Here is a 26291-nt window from a genome sequence, read left to right as displayed (position 1 = left end):
CTGGCTGTAAGTGCTGCAGTGGTCCCCTCGACCTTCAGTTCCTCCCACTTCTTCTTTCTAAAAAGACATCCACTACCTTTCCTTAAGAAAACCTGCTCACCGCATTCTCCCCTTTCTGAAGATATTTTTCCACTGCCCCGTCCAAACCATGAGGGCCTTTCTTTGGACACACACATACAGAGCATGACTTGCCGCTCATTCACTCTTGCTCTGCGTGTTTCAGTTTTCTCACCACCTGGGTGAAAAAAACATTACATTTTTGAAAGGTGGTCATACAGGAAAATTGATGACATTCTCGTCCAACAAAAAGGATTAGGGGTTGGGTTTCTGAGATTTTCAGATGTGATCATGATCATTTCTGTTAATCCGTTCTTTTTGCTTTTAATACCCTCTTGATGGACAATGATTCAATTTTCTGTACACGCAGTGAGAAGTCTTGGATCAGACAAGGCTGTGTAATCCCCTGCCTGGTGGGTGATAGAGCTAACTGATGTAGTGGACAAATGAAGAAATTGAATTGTTTATGGAAATTGTATATACTGCTAGCAAACTGGATTCACAGATGCAATTACGGCAAAAACAAACAAGAGGTGTAAGAGGTTGGAATTAAGAAATTGGGAAAATCATATCAACTAAGAAATGCTAACCTCCCAATCATTTCTAATTATCCAATAAATTCAACCTGTGTCTCATACACACCTGCAAACACATAAAGCTCCACAATCAAAGGCAACAATTTCAATGTAAAAGCGCAGTGTGCGCAGATTGCTTGAGGCAATGTTCAATCTCAAACTGGGCTGACAATGGAAACACATTGGTCCCTGCAGCTGAGGAGGAGGAAGAGGAGGTGGTGGTGGTAGCGGAGGAGAGGAAGTAGCCTCTCCACTGCATTGGCCTTGATGTTGGAGGACACATCTGCAACTCGAGGTCACGCCTGGTTGGCAGCAGAGATTTACAGGCCCTTCAAGAAGAACCCCCCCCCCCCCCCCCCCCCCCCCAAAAAAAAAAAACCCACCTTCCCCCTGTTCCCAGGCCCCTCTGGGAGCCGGCTGACGGTTCGGGTCCCAGTGTAAATATATTTTTTCTCTATCAAAGACACATTTTCCAACCACTGTCAAAAGCAAGGAGGGTGCTTTAGAGGGGGGAGGGCTATGAGAAGAGAGACAGAGAGTTGGGGGTGAACATTTTTTTCCCCCTTTTCTCCCCTCTCTCTCGTCTGCTGCTGCCTGCCGGGTTTTAGCAACATCTGGCACTGTTTATCACCTGGCCTGCTGGTTAAGCAGGAAGGGGAAGGCTGAAAGGGGAACATAGTGCCAACCTGAAGTCTGTTATAGCAGGGTTAAAAGATAATTCTGATTTATTACAAATTTGGGTCCTGTTCCTGTAGTTTTGGCCATCACTTCTATTTATGATAACATGGTATGATAACCAAGTAATTGCGGAAATCTGGAAATGGCTAAAAAGAAGTCTGATGAGGCAACGAAGGAGAACTGTGGGCAAACATAACCAGTATGCCGAGTATGGTAGTAAAAAAAAAAGTCAAAATAGAACCAGAAAGTAATTCTGTAAACTAGAACGGATGTGTACAACTGACCGTTTTGGTAATATATTGTTATTTTCTTACGGTAACTTGTTTGTTTAAAACGTATATGATTGTCTGATGGCATGTTGCGGTGTTCACAGATCTCATGAGTTAAAAAGCACCCTGTGGAGTATTCTTATAAACAAACTAAGGTTCTTTTCAGATCCAGCACTTCTCATCAAAACACATGTGTATCCTTGAGGTCTAACAAACATGTCATGTGCCTTTTTCCTCCTCATAAAACACTTGCAGAGCATGCATTGTTCACATTCATGTTAGCTAGCTTGCTGTCTTCTGCTTCACTGTCTGTGCTGACACTCAACTCTGTTGGGCGTTACAGCTGCCAACTGTCGATCAATAGAATAAGTGGAGTGGTGACAGGAATGTATATTGTGTTTTCTGTGTTCACATGGGAGTGCATGATACAAACAGAGACCAACTCATAAAAACATGTGACTCCATCACACTAGTTGTCAAAACAACACAGGGTCTAATATGTAATTATCTTTACCTTACCTTTATCTATACCTGTTAGGAATAATGGGCACAGCTTAAGAGCTGATATTTAACAGAAGTAATCTTTTGTACAAAGGTGAGCTCATGCTTTTTTACCTCAAAATATATAAAATACAAACGTGTAAGTTATATGACTTTTGTTACCGCTGATGCAATTATCATACAAATTACCTAATTTGATTTGAAAGTGAGCTGAGAACAAGCCTTTTCCTGGAGCCTGGCTTCATAAAGTGACAGACGGAGAGAGAATATAGGGGAAAGACAAGGTTCATAGGACAATGAGGCCCATTGATACGGTGGAGACAGGACCGGGTGCCTCCAGCACGCTGAGAACGGCTGACGGTGCACAGAGGCACAATGCTTACAGTCTGCATTACAAATGGCTAAAACAGAGCTCTGGCCCTGCAGAGGCCACAGCATCAGGACAGGAGAGACCATGTCCATAATAGGTCTTTAAAGTCCCGCAACAAGATCATGGAACACCTTTCAGATAACTGTTTTTCATCCTTTTATCACAATAAATGATTAGAGTGTAGGGACTCCCACCGTCTCTGTATTTGACGAGGAGTGTCCGTTTACGGCAGCCTGCCCCTGTGCTTTGTGCAGAAGGGACACTTCTTAAAACATCAAGAGTAAGAGCCACAAAAACCTACAACTAATCATTTCTTATCCTGCCTTTCCCCCTCTCACTTCTCTCCATTTAGACTCAAAGGAATTCCATTGAGTTTTAGAGATAAGTTACACTGAACCACAATCATTTTTCCACTCTGCAGCTGCTGCCTACAGGGCGGTGGATCTCTCTCATTCATGTCTTTGGGTTCCTAAAAAACATCTAATCAAAGTTCTTGTCGCCATCTACGGGGCTCACATGTAACTGCATCATCATCCTTATTAACATGCTGATTGTGTCACACTATGAAGAGGAAAGACTCATAAATATGCAGTGTTGGTAATTTTTCGGATTTCCATACAGACACGGTTCAGGAAGTTCAGAGGAATGTAAAATGATGTTTTCCTTTTGAAGTTATACGTTTAGAATACTCATCAGAACTGTGAGTTTCCATTAAATGTATTTTGATTTTTGTCAGCACTCACAATGACATTCCCTAGACCAAAGTCTAACCTCCAAACCTGACAATAACCTAAACCTCATACTGACCATAACCCAAAATACAAATCCTCAAAACAGCCCTTTGAGGAAGAGAGGACTGGCCAAAATTTAAAAAAAACAAAAAAAACTACTACTACTACTAACAAATCTAAAATCAAACCTGTCCTCACAAAGATAGAAGAATGACAGCAAACATAAATATGCTCTAGTTGTTTTGGGGTAGGTGAATGCCCTGCCTTTGTTGTTTTCAATGCTCTCAGTAAGATCTATCTCTTTCAACTAAAGGGGAATGAAAACTACAGGGAGATGTGACTTACCTGTCTGTACGTGGAGATGATGATCTCTCGCAGATGGTAATGCATGGGTGTCATGGTCTCGCTGACCGAATCCAGGGCCATGTCCACCTCCCTCTTCATCCTGTGGCCATCGGGGAGCAGACGCACCAGCTGCATCACGACCTACAAACCAAAAAACAGCAGACACCCGTTACTGGGTTTACGGCCAAAAGTTTCAAGACGGCAAACACAATAAACTCCTAATGTCATTGTAATGAATATGACAAGACCTTCAGTAGAAGTAGCTGCAGGAGCAGCTTTGTTTGAGTGCCTTTTTTCACATTTGCCGTTTAAACTTTAAACATGCAGAGGGAAATGTATCGAGGCTACAATCTCTCAAATGGCTGAAAAACAATCTCAACACAGTCTATTTAGCAGCCATATTGGAGCTTTCACATGGTCTTCAGTTGGTGGAGTTTGCCCAGTTGTCAGGGTTCTGTAAATCTTTAAAATTTCCATTTTTCTACGCTCTTCGAAGTGTTCTCATTGATGTTGAGATATAGAGTTCAATCATGAGGAAGTTGCCAAACTATCAGAACACAAGGTCATTTGCATTTAAATAAACCAACCATTTTACCTTGAATTCTTGAATAAAAATGTGTTTTCTCACATGCTTCCACACAAAGAACAAAGAATGCTCTCCATCCATCATATTTATTTATTGTTCACCAATGAGGCATGCAGGAAAAACATGTTTTCCTTAAGAATTCATGTTAACACAAGGTGATTTGTTCATGTACAAATGATGTTCTGAGAGCAAAGTATTCCTAGTATAATTAAATCTTAATTTCCTTGCAGGAGTCATCCCAAAGGATCAATAAATAGAAGTCTAAGTCTAAATGCAGGTCATGAATAGAATTGATGCTTAGTGTCTTACACACTATGCTTTACTCATGGTTCTTGATCTATTATGTGAAGCACTTTGATTTGTCTTTATTTAAAAAGCCATGGCAAAATAAACAGTCTTGCCTTGGCCTGAAGCAAAATCACTTATACTACTGTACTGTACTGATTAGAACAACCAGACAAACTGTCCATCTGGTGAGGTCTGTTGATAACGGTTCTTTGTGCAACACCCTGCTGTCCTGACCTAATTTAAATATCGGTTCGAGTGGGCGTATGTTCATTTACAGTGTTGACCTCGCCGAGATGGGCATTGTTTCCATCAGCATGTAAAATCACACCACTGTGTGACAGTCAGCTGCAAGCTGGTTTACTAAACCCTGTTGGTGGCCCCGCTGAAGCCGGTTTACTTCAGGTAGACAAGATAACATTAAGAAGAAGAACCAGCAGAAGCAGGGATCCGATAGGGAGGAAAGCCAAGGAGCAGGATCAGAGAACAGAACAAGCCTGCAGGCAAAACCCTATTTACTCATCCAGTGTGTGTTTCAGACCAGCAGCATCAGCATGCAGCCGGTCCTTAAAAAAAGAATCTGCTCAAGACTTCTCTCAAGGTAATATTTTTTTCTACTTAAAGTCACAATCGACCCCATGCCTTTGAACACACAGACTGACTTTACACAACAACTGCATTTGTTATTAAAGTTGTTTTCTGGTCCTTTAAATGTTTTTTTCCATTAATGTTTTCCAATTGTGAGGAGAGGTAAGGTAGGCCTGTACTTTGAATTTTTTAATATTAGTTACAACTCAAGTCATACGTTATGTTACTCTTAAGTTGATAATATGGTTTCAAATTATAGATGGGCATATAAAGGACAGTTCATAAATGGAAAACAATATGTAAAGGAGCAACCTTTATAAAAACCTAACTGACCAGGTGCCAGATCATAAGAACGCATCCAAGACGGAGCTACGAACAAAGTTGGCTTTCCCCCGCTGATGACGACGTAACCCTTGTTGAGCCGGGGAGGAGGGGTCAACTTGAACACCACATTAACATATCATCACGTTTTATAGTTGATATGGCCAACTTTCTAGCAAACAGTGGCTTAAATTTACTCATCCAACAGTCACAGAGCAACATTATCATTCATGTGGACACCTGATGAATGCAAGTACAATATTCACTCTCTTTTAGCTCTTTTTTTTCAGTCTCTGGGGGAAATATCTGGCTCTGTAGCTCCCAAATGCTCTACTATGTTCACAAGCATGTCATTATAAAAATATTGATTAAAAACGCTTTAAGGAAATCATTCAATTAAAGGAACCACAGATGCTTCGCCCCCCTGGGCGTTATTATCAGAGGATCAATTAACATTATCACAGCAGGAGAGGATTATATCAAGCCAGCCTATGACGTGATGCGTCGGACCTCACAGCCATAGCAACCCCTTTTTGGCAGATAAGGCAATGAGGACTGGAGGCAGACAAGGTTTCCGTGGCAACAACTCTGTGTATCCCAGAAACTGGGGTGGCTGCGCTGCTGTAATTGGCATGCAGTAATTGGCAGTATTGTGTGCCTGCAGAGTGCAGTCTCTTACCGTGTGTCCATTTTTACGGTGCTGAGGACACATCCAGCAGGTTTCAACTACAGTCACAACTCTGAATCAAGAAAAACACCGAGCTGCTCTAATTCACAGACACTACTCAGTTCAGGCCAGAGGAGAAAAGGCTTTGGCTTGTGGCTTTGTTTGGCCAGAGCTTTTAATCACAAGTGCAGAGTTTAGAAACCTAAAAAAAGGACTGTACAGCACCCCTTTAATATGCATTTGTCCTGTCTAGCTTAAAAAAAATTCTTCTGACCACAAGCAAACACAAATGTGCACAAAAAGTGAATGCTCTTTATGTTGCCAGCAGCAGCATACACATGACAGTTGAACATATTATTTGTGCCACCAACAGAGATTCAAGCCTCGTCACAAGAGAGGTGAAGGGATTGAACACGTTACAGTACCGACAGCACAGCACTGTTTTAAGACATATAGTCGCTTATAATTATTAGTTTGAGCCGCAACAGCATCAATTTACTTCACACTAAAGCATGTTGTTGATAATTAGTGTTGTAATGTTAGTCAATGTAATTACTGAGCAGGTGAAACATTATGCTCAATAGCATCCACTTCTCAGCATGCAATTATCCCAAATTTCTGATTAAACTGACATAATGCAGACTTGTTATGTGTATTTTGAATCATCGCTTTTTACTAAACTAAAACTAATCAGTTAAAAAGAACCCACTTTAATTACCATAACCAGCAGATATTTTATTTAAGAACGACCAGAGCTCTTGTCTCAGTATCAGCACTGATGTGAAAACGCTGTGATGACCATGACACAGAATGGGCAGATGGAACTGAGAAGGAAATCCGGTAACTAATCATTATTTTCTCAGCTAATCATTTTGTCTATAAAATGTCAGAAAGTGGTGACTGCATAAGTTCCCGCCATCCGCGGTGACTTCTTAAAATGTCTGAGCAACCAGTCGGAAACTCAACAATACTCCGTTTACTATTATGTATGACAAGGAAAAGCATAAAATACTACAATTAAAGACACTGGTACTAGCAAAAATTTGGCACTTTTGTTTGGTTTTCAAAATGTTGTTTCAATTATCAATATAGTTCACTCTGTCTTAGGGTTGTATTCCTTAAAAATTGAGAACCTTCCATCTTGGCACGTTCACAGTCACTATGTGTGTTTACTTTCTAATTTTTTTGCTCTTTTCTAAACTTTGACACACATTCACCTCTCTACTTCCAGTTCGCCCCCTATATGTAACCCTCTTAAATCCATACACACACATGTTCCTATTACACTTCTGCCCTTACTACAAGCCTGACTCAGAAGTTGGAAGTTCCTGATTTCAGATTGCAGGTGAACGCAGCATAACCGTTCGATCTCAGCCAGCAGACCAACCGCTGTCAGTTTCATGGCGGTCTAATTACATCTAGCCCGGGAATGTTACCACGGACACGCGGGTTGGAATACTCAGCAAAAAGGCAAGTACAAGTGCTTTCATTAGTGGGTCATATGATCAATCACCATTGTTTTAGCTCACTCTTTGACAGACAGTAATTTAAAAGACAATTAAACAGATGAAAATCTTACAGGAAACCACTTTAAGTTCCTTTAATTCATTATTTTAAGATGAGTAGTTTACACCTTATTCTGAGTTTATATAAATGGACAGAGTGAATTGTTTTTACAAGTTTACAAGCTTGAAAAGACGTTCTTTTTTTTAAAGTGTGCATACCTCAAATTCTCCTTTCGTGTACTTGGCATCAGGAACACTCACAAACTCCTCATCACCAAACTCTGGAAAACCCTGCAGGTGGAGGACACCAGTTTTTATGTTTATGTATTTTGGATGATGATAACATTAATTTGATCATTTTTAGGTATTACAGTAATGAGGAAGCACCTTACATTAAAGTGCCAGAGAGTCAGCACAGAGACAACCATGGCGGTCGTGGTCCTGCCTTTGCCGTTGGAGCAGTTAAAAACGAAGGCTGAGCGAGAGTCCTCGGCCAAGGCACTCTTCATGGCCTCCAACAGCTTATCAAAATCCTGAGAGCAAGAAAGAACACACAGAGTTAATATACAAAACGCACACAGACAAACTCTACCACAACATTGCTTCGTTTGACCTAAATCTAAGCGCAAAGTCTTACACACATGGAAAGACATCAAATACAATTGAAGTTAAAAACACAATAAAGTCCAGGACTTATTTCCATTGTGGTCTTCAACACAAAACATCGGGACCAGACAGAAAACCATAAAATACAATGGGTTGTGGAAAAGGTGCTAAAAAGCCCACAGTAACTGTTGTAACCACTAGAGGGAGCACAAGGCTCATTCATTGTCACCACTCTTCATTAAAAACAACAACAAAAAGGAACTTGTGAGCCATTTCTGCCCCTCGTGGCTGCATGTTTGTGAGTACACGTGTGTTTATGCAGCCCTTCACATCATTACCTCCTCCTTAGGGGCGCTGCAGTCCGGCAGGGGGATGCGTTTGCTGACAAGGCCCTGGTTGGAGCTTTTGTGCTGGTTGAAGATCTCCTGGACTGTCAGGCAGCTTTTAAACATTTTCATCTGTTTCTCCTGCTCCAGCGTCACCTCCAGCCACTTCTGAGCTCGAAGGATCTCCTCCTTGAGAGATGTCTCAAGTTTCTACAGGCAAGGAGGGGACATGAGAGCATTTTCACTTTAACAAGACAAGCTAAAGCTTCTGATGGTAAAACTAGTGACTGTCTCACATAGTCTTGATCACTTATCTGATTATAAATGCACGGACAAGCATCCAAAAACCATCATTCTCACTCTACCTCTATTAGCAGTGGGTCAGACGATGGGATTGGAATGTGCTGGTCCAGGCAGGAGGATTCTCTCGGTGTGAAAATCTGACCGTTCCCTTCTAGCACCAGCTCCTCCTGCAAGTTGACCCACAACACGTGGCCGTGCTTCCTCTTCTCATCTGTCAGATGAGCCAAAACTGCTCCGGTAGCCTGCACACAGCAAGTTTACGGTTAGATGGCAAGGAACTAAGGAGCTGGAAGTCCGGCTCGGACATCCTGAGGTGGGCGTATGAGTCGAAATCATCATGAGTCATTCCTCTGAGTCTATTTGTACTCTTGTGAATATCCCTGACAGAAAGGATGCATATTTGGCGATTTTCTGTTATAGTAGGGATGTGCAAAGTCAGTCTTTTACAAATAGATTAGAAAAATTTGAAGTATTATATTTCCTGCTCCTTTCTTCCTTCTGTGGGCCCTTGATTTGATTCTAATAAGCCGAAGAAATTACTTAGAGACAACTATTACAAATAATCCATTCCAGATTGATGCAGTAGTCCATTAAATACATTATCTCCCTTACAATCCTTCAAGATGATGTTTTTTTTTTCTTTTCTATTAAATAGATGATAGTATAAGGGGATGTGCTGCACCTCTGATGTTGGCTGAGCCATTCCATAAACAGGCATTTTAGGCACTCGTCTGAAGTTGACAGCCTTCATCTCCTTCACTGTGCTGAGCACGTCAGGAGCCAAACACTCATCGGCAACCTGTGCAGACACACTCGGTTAAACATAGCAAGTAGCACATTTGAAGATACAGATTACATGATTGTGTGGGAAGATTGTGAGAGATATCTTGAAGTAAATATTGACTTATTCTGGCGAGCTTTACCAGTATTAAAAAAATATATTAAAAAACAGCATTCGTATGAATAATACATCTGTGTGCTGCACGATAGGATTTTTGTTTTCAGATTACAGATGTTATCAAAACTTGCCCACGGCATTAATCTTTTGTGTGGGTGCCCGATTTCCTCACCAGGACGCGAGCTCCTTTGGTGACCAGCTCTGCCGGAGCTGACAGCTCTGATAGGTCCATGCAGGCCAGTAACCTGTACAGCCACGTGTGGCAGCACATCCACTGGCTGAAGTTAGACAAAAAGGCAAGAGGATACTGCAAAATGCAGCATATAATTAAAACTCAGATTATTTTAATGGCTTGTAACTTTTTTGACTTATATCAATAAAAACATTTACACTGGAAGAAAAGAAAATCTTTACCTGTTCGTGAAGGTATGCATTAAATACAATCAAGTAGAAGTAGCGCTCCAAGCTCTGCATGGTTCTGCTGAGAAAGTAGTCTTTGGTGCTGCTTCCCTGAGAGACAAATAAAAGCTTAAATTATCTGTTTCTTATTGCTGTGAGGTGTTTCCTTATTTCTCAAGTAACACAACTAAAGCTACTAAACGTGCATTTAAAATCCCACTGATTTCCTGACAGGATCAAATTATATATTTTTTAAACTCTCTAATGTTATCGGTTGCTTAAGTCCTCCATTAGCTCAAGGCCCCACATTGGTGAGGACCTTTTATGCATCATCATCATCCTCCTTAGATTTCTGTCTCACTCTCACTTGATTTATTAGAACAAAATCTGAAAAGCAGCAGCAGTTTGAAATCAAACGTGATCTCCGGCACAAGGGGTTGCCTTTGAAAAGAAATTCCAGGCTGCTGCTAAATCACAGTTAAAAAAAAAAAAAAGATCACTCACCTGTATTTGATAATCTTCTCCGATCCCTTCCAGTTTACTCTTGTTCTCGTATATTGCTTCTTTTATGTTGTGCATTTCTGAACACACGGTGATAGCCTGGTCAACCTGTCACATAAAAACAAGACATTATCAACTTGTTTGATCTGAGATTTTTTAGAATGAAAAATAAAGACAAATTTGACCTTTTAAGACCTTGACTGAAACATGAATTAAACATTCCCTCCTGAAATGTTAGGGCATATAAAATGATTGTTTTGCATAAAAGTGAAATTACTGTGGTAAAAAAATTGTTGAAAATTAAACCACTCCTTCTCAGTCTTTTTATATATGGGATGGTGTAGATCATCTGCTTTACCTCTTCCATGACCTGCTGTCCATTGGGCAGCTTGTTGATCAGAGACTGGATGACCTGGAACAGTGGTTTGGGCTCTAAAGCTGCCGCCTCTTCAGCTCTGCAAAACAAGACGAACAAGGTTAAGTCCTATCTTACCTGGCATCAAAACTGCGTATCGTGTCATGTCATTCTCTGTTTTTCCACATGTATTTGATGCCGAGTTCTTACTGTTGTTGTGAATCACCCCTCAGGCGATTCATGACTAGTGTGCCCAGGATCATGGCGAGGTTAGTTCGGCCGACACCCATCTGGCAGCTGAAGAGCAGAGCAGGCAGTGGCCGGGGCGCAATTTGGCCCAGAGACAAGCTGGGGCTCTCCTGGAAGACAGAGCACGTACAGGAAACTGAGATAAACTACATTATATAATAAAGGTGGATAGGTAGGTTAAAACTGGCCTAAATTTGGTTGGGGAAGTGAAAGTTTTTAGGACAGCGTGGTGACATATAAACTGAGTCATTGAAAAGCACTTCAGCCAAAGCCCAGTTTTAATCTCTAATCTTGAAGCCTAATTGTCTTTCTGCCTTATCTTTATATCTTGCTAATGTCACATTTTGGAAATATCTGAGTTCAGACGAGGAAACTGTGGTTTTAAATCCTGTTTAAGCCACAGAAATGGGAAGTGAGGGAACAGTTATAATTTCACTGGTAAATATGGAGGATCGCCATGCCTGAAATCTTTTGTGAGTGTCTTGTTTTGTCTTTTGAAAGTGAGAACTACAAAAAGAAAGGGTGAATGAAAGAGTAAGCCAGACTCAGTAAAGCTCTGATCCAAACACTGTTTAAAAAAAAAGGAGCCACTTTCCAACCACAGAGAACTGGACCGGCTGCTGCGAGTCAATCCAAAAAAGGGCAAAACAAGAGGAAAAGAACATCCTGAGTGAGTGAGGGACAGGACGGAAACCAGACAGGACGGAAACCAGACAGAGCGGACGACCAAAGAGTGGACATGAACTTAATGTTTCACAGTTAGTGAGTGATGGCACAGGACAGATTCAAAAGGCTATATGTGGATTAAAAAAAAACCCTACTGTGAACTTTTCGTTACCTCAGTGAGAAAGTCCAGATGCTCTAAAATATTCCAGCCATTAATAACTTTAATGGCACATCAAAACAATTCCCATCAAGAGAAGCACAACCAAAAAAGGTCTATCTAATTGGTGTATCATGATGGATGTTTTTACACGAGCTTACCCTGAGTATGTTAACAAATGCGTCAAAGTCTTCTTCCAATGGTGCTCCCTCCATTGGCAGTGGTAATCTGTAGTACCTGCAATACAACAGATTGTTACCGAGAGTTGAACCTTCGCCTGTTGTGTCAATACTGCCCTTATGTAGGTCATCATAACACACAGCACACACACTCATGTCGTGTTTACTGATCTCGCCTGTCTCAGATCAAAACTTTGTGTTTTAAGACAATCCACAAGGGATGATGGGAGATCAAAATCATGGGCTCATTAATGTTCAGAACTATAACAAATCATCCTGTTGCTTTCTTTGGTCTACAAAACCTCAAGAGAGTCAGAGACACTCTCCTCTGGAGAATAATATAGTCTCTTGCCTTGGAAAGTGCAAATGTGCAGCTCATAAAGCTGATGCTGCTGATTGCAGACAGGATGCTGCAGTATTTTAGATTTCATGCCCCCCCCCTTTTTTTTTTCTTCTAAAAAAGCAGAGCAACTACTCTTTGTACAAACAAGCGCCACTATTTATAACTCGTCCTGGTTATTCTACAGCAACCAGCCACACGCTGCTCTATCTAAACTGACATGTGAGCCGAGGAGCTAAGGGCCAATAAAGGAACAATGTAAACAACCTGTAGGCTGGCATGGTGAACATGGGCCTCTTATAGACCTCTTCCGTCAGGTGGATGTCTTCCTCACACGTGATGGAGATCTTCTGCGGCTCGTCTTTAAAGTACTCGATGTCGTTGTAGACGTAGAAAATATTTTCGTTGAGCTTGGCAAAGTCGTGGAGCTGCGGGAAGGAAGGAAGGAGGAAGAAGCGTTTTAATACTATATTGTGCCAAAAAAAACTCAGACTGTCTCACGCAGATGCTGACTAAGAGTGTGTTCCTCACCTCCTTCCTGATAGTGAGCTCCAAGCTCTCCACCAGTTCCTCCTTTTTCAGGCCATGAAGGTTCTCATGCAGGTTTTCCTTCCTCCTGGGGGTGTATGGCACAAAGTTGTCTTCCTTGTGCAGGAAAACCACTGGTTCCTCTCTTACACAGAAGAATATAACCTCCTGTTTGCAAAAGCACAGCGCGATGGGCATCAAATAATAGCTTTTTAAAGTAAGTGGCTGTTGCCTTCTACCAACTACACCACTTCCAAGTGCAACTGGAAACAATCTGTTGTCGTATGACATGCAGGCACATGAGTAAGGACTTTAGAGTAGCCTGATGTATAATTTTGTCAATTTCATTTCAATTAGGGTCAGTTTTCTAGCTGTTGTAAGCAGAGAGATATATTTTCCACTGGTACACATGACCGCAACTTTCTGTTTGCTCAGTTCTACAATTCAGCCACAGCCTCCACTGAGCACTTGACTCCTCAAATATTTACTGACAACATGGCTAGAAAAGTGGCCAGGCAGAGCTACACAGGCACCAACACAGGGAAACTAAGGGCATAAAAATCTACTAGTCAACATCTGAACAATTTATGTGACCTCATGTGTGTTCTGCCTGTATAAGTGTGTATATGAAGGAACACTGACCTCATGTCCTCGGGCCTGGAGCCTCTGAAGTACGTGTTTAAAGCCGTTCAGGCTTGGCTGACCCATCCCATACAGCGGGTAGGATCCCTTGACTTGACGGAAGTTGGGCGCTCCATAGCTGCCCGTGGTATTGAGGACATCTGCCTTGCTGTACACATCCTGGACCATAAAGTACTCCCCCTGGAAAGCAATGCAAATCTTATTTTCTTAGAGCATGACCCAAACATTTCTCCAGCTTCCACTCAAGTATGCAGTAGCTTCTGTAAATCCTGCAGAGCAAATATGTCAACATTTATGTGGCTGGATAAATCTGAAAATGGTGTTTACACGTGAAAATGACTTGCATCCTAGTTAAGTGCTTAGTTCTTCACCCACATTGAAACACCAGAACAATCAGAAAATGCCTAAAACCTCTTCTCCCTCTTTGTGTTGACAAATAACAAAACTGGCAGTCTAGTTACTCTGTTGTCTCAACAGGTTAAACCTCTGCTGCTGCCTTCATCTCCTTCTTAGATGGTTGAGCCAACTTATTACCGACTTTTTTTTCCCATATTCAGTTGAAATAAGGTATAAAATAACAATGTGAGTGTGGTTCATACACGTCGCTAACTCCTACACTGCTGCACTCAATCTAATCACCATTTTATTCTTCAAAGTTGCCATAACAATATAAATATAAATGTAAATCCTGACTAGGGATTGTGTAGGGAATATCCTGATTTGTGAAGCAAATCAAGCAACAAATCCCCTATCAAAATGCTTTTCTGAAAAACAACTACTAAATTCAATATTTTGCAAAAGGGAACCTGAAACAAAAGGAGGGGAATGATAAGCCCCTTGCTTAAATATGTATCAACTGTCCATCATTTTAAATACTGTAAATCAGTATTACACCACTTTTCTGTAATCTTTTTGTGTGCATGCTGATTAGTTGATATTTGCTGACTGATAAAGTAGAATCAATAATATTATTTCCACTGTGCTGTTTTTACTTCTGCGGCTCCAGTGAGCAAAGGTGTTAGATCATTACGATTAGGGATATTTCATTTGAAAAAACATTTTTCTTGGATGTAAAAGAGATTCTCAGAGAGCTAATTGAACCCTCTAAGCTGGTGCATTATTAGAACTATTATTGTTTACATTAAGAATGGTATTTATTTATTTTTTTGCAGTCAGCACAATAAAGGACAACTACGGTTAGTCAGTGCGTCTACATGGAGTTTAAAAACCAGATGATATTGGGATTAAGGCAATACTCCGGTTTCTCAAACGCCATATAAACACTGTACCCCGGTTTTACAGACCTAGATAACTCCTTTCGTACATGTAAACAGTGTACCCGGATGTCAAGTTACTCCTGTCATTTTCCCATTCTTCCACGCTCATGTATACGGGATGAACTTTAATAATCCGATTATTCTCTTAACTGGGGAAAGACCAGAAATTTGGGTTTTGCATGTAAACACACTGAGAAAGTTGACATTCAGATATATGAATTCAGTATTTCATTCAGATATCTTGAGATCAGAGGTCATGAACCCCTTTGAAAATGGCCAAAGCCAATTTTTCCCTCTACCAAAATGTAGCCTTACTTTTGAGCATTATTTAGCCCTCACCCTGTCAAACTAATATCATGGTTGGTACCAATAGATTCTTTAGGGTCATGAGATACCAGATCAATTCTGCATTTTATGAATTGGAAAATTAATTTTTCAAAACCAAGCCTCAGTGGCCACAATAGAGGTTGTTTTTTTTCAAAAGCACCATTTGGAGTTGTGATAAAAACACCTGCTCAGTGTGCATGGGAGGCCAAAACATGCAAGTAACGTGGACATGCTTTTACTGTAGGTGAAACTACTGTAACTGTATATATACACATGTAAATAGAGGCTGTGGGTTAACACTGACATAACACTGCATCAACAGACACAGCAAAGGTGACAGAGCAGATCAAAGCCCTGATAGCAGGGTGACAACATTCCTGTTTCAATGGCTGCCCCTGATCATAAAACAGCGCATGACAATGTTTTTGTGCCACTCTGCAATTTGGACAAGTGAATGTGAAAAGAGCAGACAAGCATGAAGGCAGGCTAGATGACTCCACGTCTTTCCACAGACAGGGCCGTGAGGATTGTCCTTACCTGTACCAGGTAGTGCTCGGGCATAGCGTCTGATATCCGACCCACTTTGTAGTTGGTCTTGAGTATGTCATCGTGAATCTGAAATTCCTGTCTGCAATTATACCTGTAACACAGACCACAACAGCATGTCAATTCAATTATCAGCTACTATTTGCCAGGCCTGGATTGACAAACGAGATGATAACAGGGGCAAATACTTCGGCTGGGGTGGGGGATGTCACCAGAGTGATCAAAGAGGATTAACGCCCAATTGTGAGAACGTGGATTCGGGGAGGGACTTACGTGATGACGACAGGTGCGACTTTGTTGGTGATAATGGACTTGGCCTTGTTGTTGTGGATGTTGACTGTCTGAAAGGGGCTCATGCTGAGAGACTGCATGCTGGCGGCCATCCCGTTGCCATGGACACTCTCAAGTTGCGACGCTACGGAAACAGGCTGTGGCGCGGCACTGGCAGTTGTACCCATGCTCCACAAGCAGCTGTGAATGACATTGCAGTGGACTCAGAAAACAGGAAGCAAACACAAACACACATACATAAAAAGGCCGTACACAGCGGCGACACATACAGTATGTTTGCGGAAGTGACGACACTTACACATTTTAAGTGTGAAAAGCTTTGTGATGAATGTCTCACACTCCCACTGAAGTGATTGAAAAAGGGTGTATTCATCCCTGATATATAAATAGTATGTGAACACATTTTCTAGTAACATGCAGATTTTTAAGATTATTTTTCACTGAAAATTTAGCTCTAAGCACAACTGTACCGAAGTAAAGCCACACCTAGCTGCTACCATGGTTATAGACCCTCAGGCCTCATTTCCACTGTACAGTTCGGCTCAACCCGATTCACTTTTGGTACCAGGTTGATTTTCTCTATTTAATTTTCCACTGCAGATAGTACCCCCCCAGTGTAGGTGGGATTCTCAGCTAATACAGTTACAGATGTCATGAAATTGCAGTGTGCATTTATTTTTGTATGCTTTTCGTTTAATCATGTTTGCATTCATGAAGCATATTCCTGCAGAGGTTTTAAGAAAGCACACATGTATTTCATCCAGCTGCTGGGTTTAAAAACTAATTGTTCTCTACATTTGAGATACTGTCAAACTGGTCCCACTATTATTTCTGATTTATTACATGAAAAGAACGCAGAACTGATTGAACCTTTGTATCTGACAATCAGCCAGTTTAGTGCTATGTGATAAACGATGAGATAAATGTTAATCATGCAATATAAAGAGAGTAGTTTTGTGAGTGTTTTTAAAGGGATAGAGGGTGCAGAGGAATAGCCAGTGACTCATGAAATCCCCCTTTTGAGTTAGGTCAGCACTCAAATTATAATCAAAATCAAGTGTGACAGTATTTGTATTTCAATCATACAGATTCATACGGAGCAGTCAGACCCCCACGCGAGCCAGCCACAGGTTTCAAGCAAACCTCCTCCCCTCTGAATAAACAGTGTGCTTTGCAGAGAGCCATGCAGATAAACAAACGAGTCTTCCGACAAACTGGCAGTCGGGAGTAACACTGCTCCTCAACATCACTTTTAACATGTAGCTGGTCAGGAACCTACAGCACCAGAGCACACAAGCAGAGGCCGACGCACATAAATACACATAAGCCCCTGAGGAATACACAGCAAAGCACAGCATGTCACCACACAACCTCACAGATACACATACTGTAACAATGGAGCTGCAAAGTGGAGACCAAAGGCACAAAATCGATCCTACATCAAAATCTACTCAAAGGGTCACAGCACCTCTGATCACCAGCTTTGAATAGAGTGAGCTCTCATTGTGCAGAGAGGCTCAGTGGAGAGAGAAGAGCCGGGTGAGTCACCGCTACTCTCCTCTTTGTTGCGTCTGGAGCTGAGTGGGTAGGTCAACCTTGTGCTCACAGAGCTTTTGATTTGGCAAAGAAACTCCCCGAGGTGACAACAACATATTGATTTGCTTGTTACTTTGTCTGGCATAGTTAAAAAAAAAAGTCGTAAATGTTTTTACAGCTTGTCTGTTACAGAATCTTCCATAAAAGGAAGGGAGGTTTTTCAAGAATACTGTGCTTCAGCTGCCCAAATCTATTTAAGTCCTCACCACGTAGCAAAGGCATCTCAGTTGCCACAATTTTGCGACTACCACAAGAAAAACAACAGAAAAGAACTCCATGCTGCAACAATCCACTGAAATTTGACATCTTACGTGTGAGATGAGGAGCGATCTGTACTCCCAGATCCTTTTCTTTGCTGCTTATTTTCCGCCATGGTGTGTGAAAAAAAGGAGTGTGAGAACTTGGCATCACAAGAAATCTTTCTCTTTTGAAACCCCTTCGCCCACCCCCAGTCGGTGGGAAACACCCCTCGTGGGAGCTCAAAGTGCCCAGTCGCTTGGCACTGGGCAAAAACTTCAGGAGTTCCTGCTTTCAGAGAGCGTCCTGCTCGTCCTAGTCCTCACTCCCAAATGATGTTGGGGAGTAGATTCATGCTAGAGACTCAAGTCTCTACGGAGGGGACCAAAGGAAGTAGTGGTACATCTGGCAGCCAGATGGCTAAAGTTCAGCTCCCTTTCACAGAGACAGGCTGCGCACAAAGACGACACAATTGACTCTTCTACTGTACAGCAAATAGTACAAAAGGAACACATTGGAAAGATTACTCAACAAATCGCTCAACAATAAATATCTAATTCATAACATTCACTGGTTAAAGCTTCAACAATTTGAGGAGGTATTGCTTTTCTGTGTTTTAGAAGATTTCCTATTTTAGGTTTGCAGACGTCACCTTGAGCTCTGGGAACTTGCAGTGGTCATTTTTCACTAATTTTGATATTTAATGGGTTAAAGAAGTATAGCCATTCTGTTTTTCCATATTTTGTAAGATAATTATTGGTAAAGTTTCAAGGAAAAATAAGCGCGCATTTTACCAGAAAATTATAATGTGAGTTTAATGTGTGTCCATCCACTACTGATAAGGAGATAACAGGTGGGTGCCACTGAACCACTGCAGAAGAAGCGGGCACAGCTGTTCCCTCCTCTGTCGCTCTGCCTTTTTTTTTTTCCTTTTTCCCATTAAAATGGTAATTTTGGGGATTTTTTCCTCTTCCATCCCACAGTCTAATGACAGAGGGTGTTGTATGTTGTACAGATTGTAAAGCACTTTGAAGAAAATGTGCAACGTGTGATTGTGAACCATTTAAATAAATCTGACTTTAATTAATAGTTATAAAAATACACAGTTGCCGCCCTAGTGTGGTGTTTAAGTACAATATGAAACATGATATGAGGTATCTTCTGTGTCTCCTTGACTTCCTATTTGGACTGAAAAAAGAGCTTACAATCTGTGCATTCCTCACAGTTAATTTACATAGCAAACCCTTTTCAGTCTGTCACTCTAAGGACATTTAATCAGTAGGTTTCCTTTTCCCACCACCACAGTCATGCATGATAATATGCATGTTCCTATGTGGCTCGGTCGAAGGCTTTAAAATATAGTAGACAACAGATTCTTCCATTATCCTCATCCGAACTAGAATTTCCTATCCCTTATCTCATGTGGTTGTTGTATTTGTAAAACGAATAAGTGTTGAATCAGGCTGAAACTTCCTGACAGAAGCTTCGGTTTAACAAGCCTTCAAAAGGTGACACATTTTAATGCTGAAGCGCACACAAACACACACACACACACACACTCACACACACACAGACACACTCACACACACACAGACACAGTATAAAGACCCTCCTCTGTCTTACCTTACAACCTGTCACCTCTGCTGTGGGACCATGGTGCACACACACTTTGGAAGTCCTTGCTTCACACAAGCTACGCACAAGCACACAATTTCAGAATGGGCAGGACTGGTCTATAGGGCGGACAGGCAGCCGGGGCGGAGGCCTGAGTAGAAATAGCCCTCAGTCATAAACATCCTCCTGGAGATCCAATCAAGGCAACTCATCAGAGAGGCTGTTTATCCCACATGTCAACTAGAGTAGTGACGCGCAGATTGTGAGGCCAATAAAACGACGAGGAAAACATGTATTTCACATTTCAAGCGAGTAAATGACCACATAGAAATGACATGGTCTTGAGTTCACCTTAGTCAAAGGCAATTAATATTTAAATTCACTGACTGCACAGTTAGAAAAAGGGCCATGGAAACGGGAAGCTCCTGCCAGACAACCAGCATTGCTCCATTCAGGGCTGCCCCATTTAAATTCAGCCGGTGTCCCAACTTTGCTGTAGCAACGTCTTCAGACAAAAGGGCCTGAGCGCAGGCAGGAAGAAGCGTGCAGCTGCAGGATGCATCTGTTGGTGGCCCCGAGGAAGGATGCAGAGCACTCTTCATTCACAAGAGATGCAGGGGTTCAAGGGAGATGGGTATCACTTTGTAACTCTTTCAACACAGCCCACAATACCAAGATGGAGAAGAGAGCCGCAAGCATGCAAGTCCAAATTCAATGCAACTTGCTAGCTTGGCAACATTGGTCATCTTGTTCAAGGATCCTGGGCATTTCTGGTCTCCACGGATGCCACTTGTTCAGTCTGCTAATGTTAAAGTCTTAGAGCTTGCTGTCTGCACAAATCAAATAAAAACTTTCGGTATATGTTGCTTCAGAAATGTGCCTACAACGGATATAGAAAAGGGCAAAAGACTGTTCAGCATGGCTGCAGAACTAAAGTTTGGTGTAATCCAATCCTTGTCTTATTTATAACCACAACAACACAACGTCCCACGGTCTGTCACTCATCACAGACCACCAAACTATTCAATACAAACCAACCACAAATCCCCAAGACTGAGGAAGTGTAAGCACACCTTGACAGGAAGTGCTTAGTTGTACTCTCTGACACTTCCTCCCTGCAGCTGTACACATATTTCACCACTGAGGTTAAGAGTTACATGCAGGCGTGATTCCACAGGACATTGCTAGTTCCTGAGCTAAATATCAGTGCTGCACGGAAATGAGCTCAGTGCTTCCTTAGCAGAAAAGCGTTTTCTTTCAACTGTTCCAAAAGACCGCATTGTGTATTTGTGTCAACTTACAGCTCCGATGATTGCTTTGGTCCAAAATAAATCATCCGACAGCCCGCTCAAAAAGAGACTATGACAAAAAAGGAAGCTGCGTGATGCATTGTTCAAGGATGCAATTTCCAATGCAAAAAGTGACTGGAAACAACTGCCTGAAAGGCATTTTTTTCCAGTTAGAGCAGAAAATCTACTGTGACACAAAAAACAAAAACTATTTCTACTTCCTTGAATATGACATAAATCACATGAATAACCTTTAGCCTTCTACATTCTTGCTTTCATCACAGCTCCACACTGAGCTGCTAAACAGGGTGCGCAAATCTATTTTTAAAGCCTTGCCTGTAATTTATTTCATTTCAAGATGGCAATCATATCCCCCGATGATTTCAAGGCTGCAGTAATGTGGCTTTCATTTTTTCGTAACCCCGGCGTCTTACCGCAATATTCTGACAGCACTGCCAGGTCAACTGACAGCATTTTTATGAGTCACTGCTCTAGAGAACCTCTCCTGGACAGATTTTTACACCGATTCGAGAAGGTTTTTCGCTTGCCACTCAAACTGAAGTGGTAAACTTGTGTATGCGCAAACACTTCCTGACTAAGCAGCTGTATTTAAGCCGACGTGGGAAGTCCTGGTCCTCTGGTAAAAGAATGAGAGCTGATAAACACTTCAGAGGAGACTAGGCATCACATGCCATGAAGAATGTAATCCATGTAGCTATGTGAACATCAAACATGACTGGTATTATAAAGTGTGTTAAACCAAAGGCTACCTCTCTGCAAAAGGAAAAGAAGCTTTTATATTGTATGATAGCTTAAGATAAGTTTGCTTGCTGTAATTTAAATCTCAGTTGCATGTATGCAATAAAAATCATGCCAGGCGTCTGACGTTATATTTAGACAACAACGTGCATATCCTTTTTGTCCTTTAGATGATAGTGAACACAAGCCCACAGCAGGACTCAAGTGTCACACCACAGAATTAGCACAACTATACCTGACATTCAGCTGATCAGTCTACCATCCGAAAGGTGCTTGAGTCTCTGAGGAACAAAGTGAAAACACTGAAAATAGTGGGTTAAAAGTAACCAAAATGACAGCTCTCCGGCAGGCAGCTCTATCCTCTCAGTCAGACATCCTCGCTGGCATCTCTCTCTCTCTGATCTGTGAGGCAATCTGTCTCTCCCCGCTGATCACACTACAACAGGCGGTCTCGCATCATTAAGGCGTCCTTATAAAAGCGTCGGTGAACAAGTCCTTGAATGAGGACAAATCCCAGACAGGCAGTTTGCAGGAGAAGGCAGAAGGGGGGTGCAGCTCTCTGTCTGAGGAGGTTTAGATGCTTCCTTGTTGTTTTTTTGTTACTTTGTTGCATGCATCCCCTGTGCATGAGGTGCGAGGCTGCTCATGCATGCTGGGATTTCTGCGTGCAAATGTGATTGTGGATGTGTAAAGAGGATGTGGGAGTGGACCCAGAGATGCTTACTCATCATTCAGTTCGTTATTCAATCATTACCGGAGCCTCCTGGCAGCACAATGCCTCCCACACATGGCAGACCTTTTAAGAACCATCTCAAACGCATAAATTGAATCTTCGCTTATTAAACTAAAATCAGCTGCAGTAGTTAACCCTCACTGACATGATGTCATGTAGACAAATGGTAACAACTGCATACAGATGACATCACGTAAGCCTAATTCACTATGATGCTCTAATTACTCCATTCATTAGCGGTTAACACATGCCATGTTGAAGGCAAACAGGCTTACAGCTGGGCAAACACTTTGATTTAAGCTTGAGGTTCAGCTGCAAAGGGCTGTGTGCTCTACATCTTGTAGTTGTAACCCTAAGGTCAGGACAACTTATCATGCACCAAGTGTCCAATTTCATCCTGCAGGCTGTATAAAGCTAAATGTATCCAGCAATATTACATCTGCACAAAAATCCCCGGTTCTGCTACACATACCTGCCAACAACTATGACTCTAAATGAGTAAACAAAACAGACGACAACATCAAGCTTATCCTCTGACTGGCTCCCTGTGAAAATATTTTCTTACATAACAATGTGTAATCAATTGTCTGTCACACCATGATGTCCAAATTTTAGAGCATTTTCGAACATGACGAGTGGAATTCAAGATATGAATGTAAAATCCACTGCTACTGCCACACCTGTTCCTTCCTTCCTGCAGCAACGCAAGCCAAGACTCTGATGTTCTTGCAACACTATTAACGTAAAATGAACCCCTCCCATGGCCTGCACACATCAGAGCATGAATCAATCACTCCAGCAGTGAGTGAGCAATCATAAACATTGTGTCCGTTTAAAAAAACGATAAAGAATCTAAATCAAAATAAAGCAACCAAAAACTACTTCCTTCCGATTTGTTTACTAAATGGTGATAAAGCAGAGTACTATTTTGGAGTAAAAGGATGTTCTGTGACATATTATGAAACACTTCCTCTCTGCGTGTACTCAATGGAAAAAGGAGAATACGGCTAATATCACCTGTCGGGTGCAAATCCTTTCTCAGGTCTGGTGTCTGTCTCACCCCCAAAAAGCCACTTTGCTAAAGGCCTTGTAACAGCAACAGGAAAGGACATAGTAAAGGAAAATATTTCACCTCAGCCAAAGTTCAGCTGCAAGGGGCATTATGAACATGGTAGTTAAATGACTATTATTTGAATGCAATATTCATTTTCTAACTGTTCTTTATATTTTCTTGCAGTACGGAGACATCCCTTTCACTCTATCAAAAATTAAGTTGAGGTGCTATATAAATATTGTTAAAGTATTAAAACGTTCAATACACAGAGAAATGTGCACAGTCCGTATTCAGAAACTGTCTTTAAGCGAGCCGTCCGGACTTCTGTATGGTTGTGATGTCACAACTATACTTCATATATATTTAGATAGATAGATAGATAGATAGATAGATAGATAGATAGATAGATAGATAGATAGATAGATAGATAGATAGATAGATAGATAGATAGATAGATAGATAGATAGATAGATAGATAGATAGATAGATAGATAGATAGATAGATAGATAGATAGATAGATAGATAGATAGATAGACAGACAGACAGACAGACAGACAGACAGACAGACAGACAGACAGACAGACAGACAGACAGACAGACAGACAGATAGATAGATAGATAGATAGATAGATAGATAGATAGATAGATAGATAGATAGATAGACAGATAGACAGATAGACAGATAGATAGATAGATAGATAGATAGATAGATAGATAGATAGAAGGTGCAGCTATAGTGCTGTTACAGTCAATCCAAGCTGCAATGATGGCGCAGAGACGCCAAAAGCGTTGATGATCAGAGCAGACTGGGCTTTTTTGGAAGGAAATATGATTCAGAAAAGAGGTTAGCACACAGTTTGAGTAAAATAATGTGTTATTGGCACATTAAAGGCTGATAGAAATCCTAAATATTTCCCCTTTAAGAAGATATCACCAACACTAATGCTTCTGCAAAGATGAAATGGCAATGAGATAACCCATGGAGACACAAATTGGGGGATATTAAATATCCACTTGGAGTCCAGTGATCAAATATGACACCTTGTGGTAAAAAATATCAATTGCACTCAAGCGTGTGCACATGATTTCTCCAGTCACTGGTGGACAGATGTTCAATATCTTATGACAACTACTTCAACTCCAAACAGGTGTTTATACAGTAGCTTAACAGATACTTCATAGTCTCATCAGGGCCCAACTAATATCCCTACGACCCACGAATAGACGACATAATAAAGCAAGATTTCACATCAGACAATCAGCATGATACGCCAGAGGAAAATAAGGTATCTATCTGTTCTATTCCTTTTATCAAGATAAACCAATAATAAATAGCTCAATCATTTATGATCAGGTGTCCATTCATTGAGGACTTTCATGCTGCCACTCTTGATTAATTGTTCGCGGTTTGATCTGTGCTCTCGATTGTCAAGAGCCGGTTTCTGTCTTCCCCCAGGATGTAAGGTAAAGTGATACGAACAGAGGGGGCTGATCCCAGCTGCACGGGCTAAATCAAACAACAGCCGGGTCTGCAGTACATCAAAGGGCAAACTGCGCTTTGTCTTACTGCGCTTTCGACTTTTCATTCTTTACATTACACCTAATGGGAGGAATGCACATGTCTGGACACATTTCATGAACGTTGACCATGTCTATGGGCATCACTGAAAAAATAAGAGGTGTTGTGATTCTCCAAATCTCAGATTCAGTTTTGATTTTAAGGTCATGGTTCGATTCCTTTTTAACCTTTAAATATTTTTTTTCTATGCCATTGTTAGATATGGAGTGTTGAGCCATAAAGATCAAGAGATTATTGGTTTAATGCCCTCTTCTTTATAAAGATGGTGTTGAGTGTGATGCCCGATACATTGTATTTGCACTGCATTTCAATAATATTCCAGAATAAAAGTACTTTTTCTGCAGATTAGCTAATAACAACATATCATGTTTAGGCTATAATATAGTATATTTGAGCTTTTAAGTTTATGCTTGACCTTTTGCAACAATATATGTAACAAGACAAACTAAAGGTCCCCTTACTACCTTCTCAGAGTTTTTAACCGTGTCTTCTCCAGTAAAGAAGCTAGTAAATGGACCATTAAATTAGATGAGTTTGCATCCAATGTGGCTATATGCTTAAGTTAGTATTCAGAAAATGATGTATTGCTAATGTTATAAATATGTTTAAGCTGAAGTTTGGGGCAGTGTATCCTATCTATCCATCCATCCATCAATCTATCTATCTATCTATCTGTCTGTCTGTAACAGCACTATAGCTGCACCTTCTATCCCTCTATCTATCCCCCATCTTTGTGTGGTACATTTATTGCTTGCAAAGGGGGTTGCAAATGTTACTAAAAATGAGTAAGGCCGAGTGCATGACCCAAACATCACAGTAAATGACAAAATGTTGTGTTTTTATGGAAGATAAAAGCATACATTTACATGTATCTGAAAATATGTTTGCCTATTAATGAGCTACTAACTTTATAGTCCATCCAACTTCATCATTCATCACCTCAGCCTGGGACCGAACCGTAGCTTAGATGCAGCAGTGCACAATACAGTGCAGGCACGGGGAGTTGGGGGGTGCCAAGCACATGTAAGCCCCATCACCCACACAAACACTTCGCGTTAGAAAGATACTCTTGACTCTTGTTCAAGATGCGCAGCTGCAAATACTTACTTCATGATTAATAAAGGTGTTCAGACGCGGACGGTCCTAGGGTCCAAAACGCCACGGACGTTAACTTTTCGGCTGCCGTGGCTCGTGCAGCAAGAGCCGTAAACTTTAAAGCTACTCACCATTTCAGCACACGGTGGGTGGAAAAAGCGTCTGGCCTTTAAGGAAACACATTTTCAGCAGGACGAGTCGGTTTGTCTGGTGTGGGAGGTGTAGCCGAGGTACACCTTTTGCTGTTGCAAAAAAACAACGTCCAT

The 26291-nt window shown here is 41.3% G+C and overlaps 1 protein-coding gene across 3 annotated transcripts in view; it reads right to left on the bottom strand.

The window, feature by feature from the left end:
• pald1a (phosphatase domain containing paladin 1a) overlaps window positions 1–21953 on the bottom strand; it is a 47360-nt gene extending 25407 nt beyond the window's left edge. The window contains exons 1-18 of one of the 3 annotated variants that reach the window (XM_083932278.1): window positions 21799–21953; window positions 16051–16248; window positions 15769–15871; window positions 13628–13807; window positions 12989–13153; window positions 12725–12885; window positions 12100–12175; window positions 11077–11225; window positions 10870–10966; window positions 10515–10619; window positions 10026–10121; window positions 9784–9918; window positions 9396–9512; window positions 8776–8955; window positions 8423–8620; window positions 7871–8011; window positions 7698–7769; window positions 3527–3667 (exon numbers count right to left, since the gene is read on the bottom strand). In XM_083932278.1, coding sequence (XP_083788404.1) covers window positions 3527–3667; window positions 7698–7769; window positions 7871–8011; window positions 8423–8620; window positions 8776–8955; window positions 9396–9512; window positions 9784–9918; window positions 10026–10121; window positions 10515–10619; window positions 10870–10966; window positions 11077–11225; window positions 12100–12175; window positions 12725–12885; window positions 12989–13153; window positions 13628–13807; window positions 15769–15871; window positions 16051–16235 — 2301 coding nt within the window. In that variant the 5' untranslated portion in view covers window positions 16236–16248; window positions 21799–21953. Of the gene's footprint in view, window positions 1–3526; window positions 3668–7697; window positions 7770–7870; window positions 8012–8422; window positions 8621–8775; window positions 8956–9395; window positions 9513–9783; window positions 9919–10025; window positions 10122–10514; window positions 10620–10869; window positions 10967–11076; window positions 11226–12099; window positions 12176–12724; window positions 12886–12988; window positions 13154–13627; window positions 13808–15768; window positions 15872–16050; window positions 16249–17975; window positions 18109–19524; window positions 19577–21798 lie in introns of those variants that run through there. The other 2 variants (XM_083932279.1, XM_083932277.1) reach the window with 2 other exon arrangements.
• Window positions 21954–26291: the final 4338 nt, after the last annotated feature.

This window comes from Echiichthys vipera (genome assembly GCF_963691815.1).
Source record: "Echiichthys vipera genome assembly, chromosome: 18".
In the NCBI taxonomy this organism is placed as follows: Eukaryota; Metazoa; Chordata; class Actinopteri; order Perciformes; family Trachinidae; genus Echiichthys; species Echiichthys vipera.
Note: the sequence above shows the minus strand (reverse complement) of the source record. Positions and strands in the feature narration are given on the sequence as shown.